The 12,427-nt window shown below is 41.1% G+C and overlaps 1 protein-coding gene across 1 annotated transcript; it reads left to right on the top strand.

Annotated features, from left to right (window-relative positions):
- Positions 1–2,141: 2,141 nt before the first annotated feature.
- Positions 2,142–4,917, top strand: LOC109932368 (beta-2 adrenergic receptor-like). Its single transcript, XM_020531601.2, has one exon. The coding sequence runs from the start codon at positions 2,267–2,269 to the stop codon at positions 3,518–3,520; it is 1,254 nt and encodes a 417-aa protein (XP_020387190.1). The 5' UTR covers positions 2,142–2,266; the 3' UTR covers positions 3,521–4,917.
- Positions 4,918–12,427: the final 7,510 nt, after the last annotated feature.

Genomic DNA, 12,427 nt, shown 5'->3' with positions numbered 1-12,427 from the left:
AGCTATCTGAATGGGTTGAGTTTTCGCATTCCCATTCCTGACAACAGCCGCAGATATTTGATACCCAAAGTGGGATATTGTGACGGAGGGCTAAAATATAATCGGGTTGGTACCCATTGATTATAATGTCGAATTGCTTTGGTATCTCCCACAGAATCAATTAATCCTCTGCCACAAAAAGGTTAACATAGTGTCAATGTATTTACTTTTCGAATCCTCTAACTGGATATTAAATGTCTGCATTTGTTATGAAACACTGTAAACGATATGTAAACGGTTAATCCAGAACATGCAGTTACATTGCAAATAATACGGGAGACTAGAGGTTAGAACTAGTGAAAAGCAAAGTTAGAACTGACATCGGAAGCGTTTGTTCAATCGGATGGAGCAGTGCACGCACCTCATGGAAAATACAGAAGAACGAATTGGATTCTGTACAGGAGAGACATTTGGGGTCAGTTGAATGGATGAACTGAGACAAAAATGAAACTGCTACTACGTAACCAAGCACTACTTCCCTGCTGTCCTTCCAATAGTGTAAGGAGATATTTAACGGTCACACGAAAGCAAATAGATTGCAGCTCACACTTGTCATCCAAACTTCTAACCTCCCTCAACATAATTCTGCTGGAACTTTCTGAGGTGATTAGATCCTGAACTGACTCAGCGGCGCAAATGTTACAAACTAATCCAAGCTGACAAACTAATCCAAGCTTTAGGATATAATCCATTACTTCAAATTATAGCTAATTTTTTTTTTTGGAAAAGATATTCACCGGGGTATTTTCTCGGAAATGTCAGTAGGGTATATTTTTCAGGGAACATGCTTTCAAGTATATTGCCACAGTAAATATTTTAATAAAACGTCAGACACCAAGAGAGACAGTTTCAATTGACATCCTTTGAACATACATATGCATATAATGCATCAGCCCAGCGAGCTCCTACACTTTACCATTGGAGCGATTGTCTCTTTGGAAATCAAAATGTTTTGGAGAATTCAGCATTTTTTAAAACAAGTCGGCAATATAGAACAATTCGAGCTGTTCTAGAAATCTCGCGAAGTATTACAGTTATGCGTGTCCAACAACAGTTTGCATTTATTTAGCGCCGTTAACATAGTGTAAAATGGTCTAAAGCGCTTATCACAACGAACATCGAACTTGTGGAGATGGAAACATATCTGAAAGCTTTCAGGACAGGCACATCAGAGAAAAAAACTTCTGTTTTCTCTGTAGGAGGTGATAACTCTGCCAATGTGCAGAAATAAATGAGATTCATCTTTTTACACTGTGTTTGTGATAGCAAATCTGCTGGCGTATCACTGTGGACAGTGAAATAAAACCTGGTGTATGTCACTAACCGGAATGTAGAGTTTGGGTCAGGTTTGCTTCATGACCGAGCGGTCCCGGTTCAGCGTAGTAGCCTCAAGTGGCAAAGTGAGTGTTGACTGCAGTTAGTGTGTGTAGCTCCGTGTGTGTGTGTGTGTGTGTGTGCCTAGCCGGGGTAAGAGAAGCCAGGAATTCTGCACTGAGCCTACCTCCACTGCTTACCCGTCACATTTCAGAACAGGAACTTCGTCGTCAGGAATAGGGAAAAAAAACAATGCGCGACTTCAGTCGAGGGGAGGGTGAAATTGAAACCGGGAGGTCTCGATTCGAGCAGCAGAATCCCAGTAAACTTCAAATGGTGGAGTACGCGCTGTCAGGCGGTCTGGGGGTGGGGAAGCCAGACTTTAGCGGCTGTGCTCCTTGCACTGTGATGGTGAGAATCTGGCACGAATGCTAGTTTCTACAGAGAATTTCTCAAGCCTGGAATTTTTAAAAAATGGCAATTTAAAATAAAAGTATGTCTTTTATGTGACTGACAAACGGCTACTGCTCCCATTTATATGAATAGCTCCGAATCCTGTGTCCTTTCTGAATACCGTGAAGTTGACTATCTAAGCCCCAGTGGTGGCACTGACGGGGAACATGCCACTTGTGTTTAATACTTGGAGGTAAATAGTGCGGCTGCCGATGGGTGCAGACTTCGAGGTTTGAAGCTGCAGGTAGACGGCGATTGGTTGTGAAAGATCATGACGTTCCGCCCCCTGGGCCCTATATAGCAGCGAAAGGGAAGGAGCGCTCAAACAGAATCCACAAAGCGGAGTTCACCAATGTACAGGGCAGGGAGAGTGTACCAAGTGGCCGGCTGTAGAGTCACCGAGTGATATGTGTGTGACGAGAAGGGAGAGCTGCTGGCACTATGTGCAGCGCCGCTGAGAATGGGCTCACAGGAGAGTAGCTCAGAGAGCAGTGTCTATTACCCACTGAGCCCCTACATGCTGAACAGCAGCGCAGCTCCGGGGAGCGAGAGCGCGGCCACCCGCAAGGAGCTGAGCCCGGCCTGGAAGATCATTGTCAGTATCGTTATGTCGGTCATGGTGCTGGTGATCGTGTTCGGTAACGTGCTGGTGATCACGGCGATCGCCCGCTTCCAGCGGCTGCAGACGGTCACCAACTATTTCATCACCTCGCTGGCCTGTGCAGACTTGGTGATGGGGCTGATCGTTGTCCCGTTCGGTGGGGTCCGCAGTATCACCGGTGTCTGGTACTTTGAAAATTTCTGGTGCGACTTCTGGACCTCGCTGGATGTTCTGTGCGTGACGGCGAGTATTGGCACCCTGTGTGTGATCGCCCTGGACCGCTACCTGGCTATTACCTCGCCTTTCCGCTACCAAACGCTGCTGACCAAGTGCAAAGCGCGGCTGGTGGTGCTCCTGGTGTGGATGGTAGCGGCTCTCACTTCCTTCCTGCCCATCTACATGGGCTGGTGGAGGCTGGATGACCCGGACTCCCAGAAGTGTTACACCGACCCCAGGTGTTGCGAGTTCCTCACCAACAAAGAGTTCGCCATCTCCTCTTCCATTGTATCCTTCTACTTGCCCCTGCTTGTCATGGTCTTCCTCTATACCCGGGTCTTTCAGGAAGCCAAGCAGCAGCTCAAGAAGATCAACAAGTGCCAGGGTCGCTTCCACAATCACAACAACAACTTGAACCAGCCTGCCCCTCCTGTGAATGGCAAAGCTGCCAAACAGGGGCAGAAAAGGACGCCCAGGTTTCTCAATCTGAAGGAGCACAAAGCTCTGAAGACGCTGGGGATTATAATGGGCGTCTTCACCCTCTGCTGGCTGCCCTTCTTCGTGGTGAATATCGTCAATGTCATTTTTAAGGACAGCATCTCCAACACCGTGTTCACTTTCCTGAACTGGGTGGGCTATTCCAACTCGGCCTTTAACCCGCTCATATACTGCCGCAGTTCGGATTTCAGGCATGCCTTTAAGACGGTGCTGTGGGGCTGCCGGGGCTCGCCGCCGTCCACCCACCACAGCAGTTATCCCAATGACAACCCCGTGCCGAGCGAGGATCGCCTGATGAACGGTCTGCCCTGCAGCTTCGAAGGAGCAGCGCCTGCAGCAGCGAACTGCAGCCCCGAGCCCGATGGCAATGAACACAGGCTCCTAGATTCGGTCATATAACAGCGGCGGCGGCGGCTAACCGACACCCCCACAACCAGTGGAACCCAGCAACAGGGGGCACACGAACTTGAAACTGAGTAAGACGAGATGTTCCAGCTCGATTCCGCTTGTACTTTTCATGCATTCGCCTACCTCATAACTCTGTGAACGCAATGCAAGTACGTTGTGGTGAAAGTGTATGAACCCCCAGCCCGCCCCGCGGGAGATGTAAGCCAGCTCAGTAAAATAGAAGGACAATTCTTGAATGTTGCTACATGAGCATTAACGAAGTGTTTAAATGTTTACAACTCGCATGACGCCTATATATAAAGGCCATGTCGACCTTACTGAAAGCATTTTTGCGCCCTCTTTATCCCCTTGGATGCTCACTGCTTTTATAAGGGATTGTGATCTATATGACAAAACATCGGGTGATTTTACTCGGCTGAAGAAGGGATCTCAGTGTAATGGATTGTAGAGGACAGTTGCTGGAAACATTGGAGTCAAATAGTGAGTCAGTACAGTAGCTGTTAGGCAGTGAGAAAACGGAGATGTGCATTGCGGTCACTAAGTAGGGAGATCGCCCAACCTCTCAACAAGGAGAAATGAGTGGGATATCTATATATGAGGAGGAGGAAGGGCCCAGTGTATCCGACTTCTCCAAGTTAGATGTCCAACAGGTCCGCAACTGCGTGCGCGCAGTTCGCGTTCGGAAACACCCCACCCCTTCCCATTTCTTTCCTTATCCACGAATTTTCGTAAAATGGAAATCAAACGTGTGTGCTCATTTGCCGGCGCGTTCACATTCTTGTGTCTGTACTTGTACTGTGGTGTGTTCGTTGTGACCTTTAAGTGCGTAACTGTATTTTGCAACGTTGCACTTTTTCGAGTCAAACAGTGCTGTAGCTCTTCTGGACGTTTCTCTTTACAATGAAGGTGAGGCTTGTCATTTTCCATTCCCCGCCCCCCATTCGTTCCGCAGATTGAGACTGCGTGGTTTCACGTGAATAAGTGTCGATCAACAACAACAAAAACTTTTTTATAGTAAATAATTACCTTGTAGCAATGTCAGTCAAAAGCTATCCTACTGAAATGTTAACCTGAGCTTTCTGTGGCATTGTTTAGTTTGAGTCCGGGTATTGGAATTTTCTTGTACGCCAACGCTTGGAGCGGATCTTTGTGGGATTATGTGCAATAAATGCTCGTTATTTCGGCGCTGAACAGGCATGGGGCAGTTCAATGTTTACTTGATTTCTGAGTCGATATATTTTCGCACAACGTCAAAACAAAACATAAAGTTATTTTGGTCTTTCATATGAATTCAGGTAATTAAGAAATGAAACAATTTTGGATATTTATTATTTAGAATCAATATTGGCTGTTATTCGTGTACAATAAAACTTTATATCTTCAAATCACTTTCATTGCGTGATTTTAGCTTAATTTGAAACAAAGTATTCATAGTTAAACTCATCGTCACTGTGCTGTTTTTTTTATCAAAATCCCCCCACTTCCAATAGCTCGGACTGTACATAATCTTAGATTTTTGCCCCCATCTTTTGGACGAAAAGTTTGGATAAATTACATAGCAGCTGGTAGTTAGTTATTGCTGCGTCAGAAAACAGACCAGTTTCGTTAATTAGTAGAAACTCTGTTCAGACTTCACAATAAATGCAATCTTCTCACCAATATGTTTTTGTAATTATTTATCGCAGGCTTATTTTACAACTTTGGATTCTCAGGTCTTTGTGAAAGCAGAATGTTCCTGTGCGGCTGATCTCATTGTTCCTTTTAAAGAGATTAACACTAAGCAAAACAAAATGGTGGACTGAGAGTAGCTGTTCTTGAGATTGCAAATTTACTTATAGATTTCTTATAGTTATTACATTTATAAGTACATGAATAAGAAATGTTTGGAGGGATATGGGCCAAGCTCAGGCAGGTCGGACTAGTTTAATTTAGGATTATGGTTAGCATGGACTGGTTGGACTGAAGGGTCTGTTTCCACGCTGTGTAACACTATGACTCTTCAGTAGAAGTTAACAAGATGCCCCTTTTTTCTCCTTTAAAATGTACTTTGTTCATAGCATTTGTAAAAGTACATTGCAAAATATGTAGATGTGAAAATTAAAGTGGCTTAAAATCTCCAAACAACCTCAGTTTTACATTGAGGTGCCTCAATACAATTGTAAGGCTTTTGATATTTACACTACACGGTCCATTTCAAACCTACATAGCATTACACTTTGACAAGTTAAATATTTCAGAAAGTGCAATAGAATTCAACTGTTCTTTTTGTAGCATGTTTAAAACATGAACTATTAGTGACTTTTTACAGTAGATTATCCAACTTTCCAGTGCCTGAATCTAAATGCCAATATGTATTCACCAGTAGAATAATTGCTTGTTATTGTGAGTTGGAGAATATTAACACCACAGTTAGAAAAATTCCTGTTTAAGAGTTGTTCCAAAAAGGGTTACTCAATAATTAAATTATTCTTTCTTGTTGAATGCTTAAATGTGCAAATATCTGAGCCAGTTTTTAGGAATGCTGTATATTCACACTATGATTACATCTTTACAGTTGAAATGCTTTGGGAGTCAGAAGTGTTCAAAGACCAAGTATATGTCACAACAAAGTCAATATGAGCAGAAGCTAGAACCTGGATAGCACAGAAATGAGTTCCGCTAAGCATCTGCTTTAAGCATTAAAATGCCGTTCTGTTAAAATGCAGCTAAATTATCTGCAATTGATTACACTGCTCAAGGAAACTGGTAAAACCAGCAATTCAGTGCATTCTATGAAAGTCCTGCATATGTAGTGACCAGATTGCTGAGATATCCAGATATCCAAAAATTACTGCCACAGTTAAAAGCAGGTTTGTTAGTTGTTCCACCTCCTATCTCAAAATAACTACCCTGGGTTTTATTTCCAAAAGCTTCTAATGGAGAATAAATATTCCAAAGATTCTTTGGAATCTTCCCCCTAGCCAATCATTGACTTGCTGTAAAGCATCATTAATAGTTCATTTTTAAATATACATAAAGACCATCTCGTTATTTTTTTCTTGCTTTTTTTAAAAAAATTGTGGACTGAAATGGGAAAAGGATTGTTTTTAAAACAAAGGCTTATGAAGAGAAAGAAACAATTGCTGGACTTTATAGATGGGAGGGGGAAGTCTAGTTGCAGACTAGCTGGAGCCAAATTGTGTACATAAATGGAGATTCACCAGCAACAAATAGTTGATTGGTCATCACTCCAAGACCAGTTGGCGATGACAAATTCCTTTTGCCTGTCAACAATTATGTGATTGGCTCCCAAGTAACTGAACAGCTTGTGGATGTGAATGCTTGAGTCAGAAGCCATTGGATGTCTGAAAAGCAAGGAGCTGTCCTTCCTTCACAGTTAAAAAAAAAAAATGCAAGCCTGAAGAAAATTAGTTTATTTTCCTTAGTTATTGTGAACTATGGCTTTCAGCCAATAAGTTGGAGACTTTAAGTGTGAAATAGTCATAAGCAAGTGAAAGTACCTGGAGAAGGAAGATTGAGGAGTGGCACATCCTGATAGGCCTAAAGAATCGTATCAGTGAATCCTGTTGACAGGGACCATCAAAGTGCCTTCTCAGACTTTCCCTCTGCCCATGACAATTGTTTTTCAGTGTACAGCAGTATGTGTCTAAGGGTTGGGACTAGGGTTTTATAAGGCTGTTAGTATTTTAACTAGTAGAATTATGAGTCAACAATTCATAATTGTTTACTGAGAGCCAGGATCTATTTAATTGCAACTAATAGTATAAGTAGAGAAACTTTCTCATGTTTTGTGTCAACCTGAGTCTAAAACATAGGTACATTGGGGAATTCTGTACACTTCTTAAAAAAAACTTTTCTGACAATTCCAAGAATAGTTGGGCTCGATTTCCAGTGTGCTACTGTGGTGAGTCATAGCAATGATATATGAGAAGAGTTGAATTTTATTGCACTCGCACATTCAGCTTGAATTTTGTTGCAGTCTAGCTGTAAGCCTGTCATAAAGAATGTAGTGTAAATATCAATAGTATTACAATTATATGGAGACAATTCAATGTGGACATGAAAAAGAAGTTGACTATTATTTCACTTGGTATTTTCACTTCTCAATATTTTGTAATCAACTTTTACCAATGTTATGAATGAGGTATATTTTGGGGAAAGGTGATAGGATCAATATTTTATTATTTTTATGAAACCAAGATCTGTGGATACTCAAGATCTAAATAAAAGCAAAATAGAAATTGTTGGAGACACTCAGAAAATCTAGCAGCATCTGTGGAGAGAAAGCACAATTAAAGTTTCAAGTGCACTCGAAATGTCAACTCTGCTTCTGAAAAAGGGTCACTGGACCCAAAACGTTTATTCTGTTTTCTTTCCAGAGATTCTGGCAGGCGTGCTAAGTTTCTCCAGCAATTTCTGCATTTTTTTTAAAGTTTTACTGTGTAACTTTTACTAGCTTAGTGTTAATGTTTTGAAAGAACATTGAGGACAGCGCAGAAGAATCTTCTGCTTTTATAAGGCCTGAGAACTCAGCCCACAAAATAATAATAAGATTCATTATTATAAAAACATTGGTGCTAAAGTTGAATTTATTGTGAAGACTTAACAGATATGCGATCGTATGCTCATTAAAGCAACTGCTGTTCTTTCTGATTTTTAAGTAACTAGATACCAGATGCTGTGCAAATTTTCCAAATTGTCGACCAAAATATGGTCACAAAGACTTAGATTATGTACAGTCGGAGCTACTAGAAGTGAGCAGATTTTTGTAAAGTGAATAGGCAGCGTATTTTGCTGGCATTGGCCAATCCCATGCACTGTTTCACCTTTCTTGCTATTCAAAAAAGCCTAACCAATAAAAAGGACTTTATACCAGTTTCCATATTAAACTGTAACAATATTCCGTAAGCAACTAACGAGATTGAACGAAATGTTGTATTTACATAGTGTAGTATATGTGCGGCACCACCTCTTCCACATTCAATCCAATTGTGAACCCAGGGACTTCACTGGCTCGCCAGTGACACCTGTAGGACAGAAGATGTCAAAGGCTGGACGCAGTCCGAGTTGCCTTTCGTTCAGTGTTCTTCATATCAAGTTGTAATGCACGATTTCAGTGTACAGTACATGCAAAATACTAGAAATAAAAGAAAGCAGCTCGGATGTTATACGAACTACAAAACAATCTGCTTCTTATTGAATCTCGCCAACTACACTTGCCCAAACCAAGAAGATTGCATCGATATGGAGATGAATCCAGAGGTAGGAATAAAATCAACTCGTAGCTCTGCTGCTTGTATCAAGCTGTTAAAACATGGCAGATAATGTTGGTGCCGAGCAAACTATATACACAATAATTTCAGAGGCAATTGGATGAAGAATGTACATTGTTAAAGTATCAACCACTGACTAGAGCATCGAAACTACTACAATGAATATAAATGCAACCTTAATCTAAAGTATGGCATTACTGCGAGGCACAGTAAAAATACCTGGCGAATAAAGTTTCACTTCAATACACTTCAGTATCAGTTTTCAGTGTATACATTTAATATTGGTAAGAAGTTGTGACCATTCGTGCACCAATGCATAACCCGTGGGGTAAGTGCATCGTGAGTGGACAAGTGGCATTGTGCTTTAGGTATGAAAGATTTAGGCGGCCTTTATACCATGGAGTGCAATGTAAGGTTGTCAGATTGCAAATACAGTAATTCTGCGTCACACTGAGATCAGTACGAAGGCAGAGCTCCCACTCCACAAGCTCAGCTCATTCCAGGACACTAGACAGGTCTGTTCATGTCATATCCAAATTCAGTCAACAACCCCTGACTGTGTGCCTCAGCTCGTTCTGCAACCTGTCGCCAGGAAAATGTTAAGAGCCTTTTTACAGACTGGAAAATGCACCAATAGTGAAAGAAAGAATTTCTATTTAAAGCAACTGGGGCAGTAACGATCGGACATGTCAGATTGGCCCAGTGGAAGCACTGTAGTAAAATGTTTCCGTTTGAGTCCCATTCCGCACATGGTACTGAAGAAGTGCTGCAGTATCAGAACGACCAAACTTCAGCTGAATTTGAAACCAAAATCGTGACCGTTCATTCCTAGTGGGTGCTACAATCCCATGTCATGAAGAAGTTATTTTGGTGGCTGGCGTTCTTTCCCTCAACCAACCGCACAAAAATAAATGATTTTCCATGTCATGGATGGTTGACAGTATCACTGATGGTTGACAGTATCCACAATATTTTCTAACATAATAATGCATCAGTATAAGCATGATTCATAAGTATAACCAAAAATAGATAATATTAAGGTACCGACATTTAATCATAATCTTTCCAACTTCACACGTAGTGAATGTCTTGCTTCAGAAGTGTACCTCGTTAGTATTATCATCTTTCAGGGTATTATCTTCATGGAAAACTGCAGTATTCTTTACTTGCCCTCACATCTAATGAGATAGATATGTAGTACTTTTGCAGATTGTAGTCACCCAGCTTCACTTTCAGAACCCAATTCAAAATGTTTGCTGTTAAATGTGAATTTGAGATTGTTCAGCAAGCGGAGTTCAGTCAGGAGTATGCTAATAGACAGAAACAATTGAAGACATTAAACTGATAACATGGCATGACTACACTTACTAGAAATAACATATTTTCATACATAGGGATCTGTTCTCTTCAACACAAGGAAAAGCTCAAGTTTCATGCCTCTTTTGAGTCACCCAGAGCTTTGGGAGTCTCCAATTCCCCATTGCTTTCTCCATGATAATGCCTTAGCCAATCAGAAGTTGACAACAATTCAGAAATTTTGCTCCTGCTGTCTAAATTGTTAAGACTGCTTGAAATGTACAATTCTTGCAATTGTCCTGCCTGGTGCAAAATGATAAACACTAGCCACATTTCTCTGTTTCCAGCAGCCGAAACGTTGACTCACTTAAAATCTGTTTAGTTATTCAGTGTTAAAAATCAGACCTACAGTTTGCTAGTTCCATTTTAACAAAGAACACCTAAAGTCTTGAATATGACTCCATTTTTTTCTAGTGTGATACCTGTTTCTTGTAAACCATTTCTGATAACGTCCCAATGTTTAAGAACCAGAATAATCTCTAATCCAGCATGAATGCCATCAAGAAAGATTTATTTTTTTTTAATGAACTATGAAAGCTTCCAAGAAGATAATGTTATTTTTGTCATGTGTGGTGGCTCTCACAACTGTAAGTTGTGAAAAATTACAACTTCCACTTATTTTACCTGGCAGCCTTTCCACCCCCTGATTTACATCTATAATACTACAGCACTACTTAACTGACTTTAGGATCTTTGGTCCAGGCACTAGCACAATTCCCCACAACCACCAGACACTTGTCTACAGTCTTGGTTAGATTTCTCCCCCAGCCAGAAATATGCAATAATTTGTTAATATTCAATGTTTCTTTGCCTAAGTAGAGAATTGTTGAATCGTAGAATGATTAGACCCCAGGAGGAGGACATTTGGCCCATTATGTACATACAAAAAGATGCATAAGCAACTCAGCTAGTCCCATCCTAGTTCCCTTTCCCTGTAACCTAGCCTCGTTTTTATCATTTTCAGGTTCATATCCAATTTGCTTTTGAAAACCGTAACTTAGTTCAATTACAGGCTACATGATGCAGATTAAGAATTTGTCTATTTACAATGAGACACCGTGGCTTTGAAGGGCCAGGCCAAGTTAAAACACAACTGCATCATATGAACATTATCATACATGAAAGATTACATAGGAAGGTAAGAACAGGAATAGGCCTGTCAGCCTCTCAAGCCTGCTTTGCCATTCAATTAGATCATGGCTGATCTGTGGCCTAACTCAACATGCTTGCCTTGGGCCCATATCCCTTGAAACACTTGCTTAATAAAAAAAATCGTATTTAAGATTTAAAATTAACAGTTAATTAGCATTGGCCGCCATTTGAAGAGGACAGTTCCAAACTTCCACTTCTCTTTGCAAGTAGAAGTGCTTCCTAATATCTCTCCTGAATGGTCTGGCACTAATTCTTAGACTATACCCCAGGTTCTAGAATCTTCAATCAGTTCATCTTTATTTATCTTGTCTTTCCTTGATAAAATCCTGAAGACCTCGATTAGATTTTTTATTATTCATTTGTGGGATGTGGGCTTTGCTGGCTGGCCAGCATTTATTACCCATCCCTAGTTGCCCTTGAGAAGGTGGTAGTGAGCTACTTTCTTGAACTGCTGCAGTCTACCTGCCGTCACCCCTTAACTTTCTAAATTCTAGAGAATAAAGGCCTAATTTGCCTAATCTCACTTCATAGTTTAACTCTGAAGTCCAGGTATCATCTTTGTAAACCTGTGTTGAACTTTGTCCAGGGCCAAAACATCCTTCCTGAGGTGTGATGCCCAGAGCTGCTCCGAGTCCACTAAGTGGGTCTAACTAGGGTTTTATATAACTGCAGCATAACATCTGCATCAGTACATTCCAGCCCTCTAGATATGAATGTTAGCATTCCATTATCCTTCTTGACTACTTTCTGCACTTGTTCGAGGAGCTACGCACCTAAACCCCGAAGTCTTGTTGGGCATCCACGGTTTTTAACTATGTGCCTTCTAAAAATTAACTGATTTTTTTTTCTGTCTGAAATGGATAACGTCACACTTGCTTACATTAAAATCCATTTGTCACAGGTTTGCCCATTCACCTAATCTATCAATATCCTGTTGTAATTTTATATTGTTGACAACGCTGTCTACATTGCTGCCCAATTTTGTGTTGTCAGCAAATTTGGATTTTTACTTTTAGTGCCATGATCCAAGTTGTTGTGAATATTGTGATCCTTGTGGGACTCCACTAGTTACGTCCTGCCAATTAGAGAACTTACCATCATTCCAACTCTCTTGCCT

The sequence above is a fragment of the Rhincodon typus genome, chromosome 12, assembly GCF_021869965.1.
Source record: "Rhincodon typus isolate 14 chromosome 12, sRhiTyp1.1, whole genome shotgun sequence".
Lineage (NCBI taxonomy): Eukaryota > Metazoa > Chordata > Chondrichthyes > Orectolobiformes > Rhincodontidae > Rhincodon > Rhincodon typus.
This window is presented reverse-complemented; position numbering and strand designations above follow the sequence as displayed.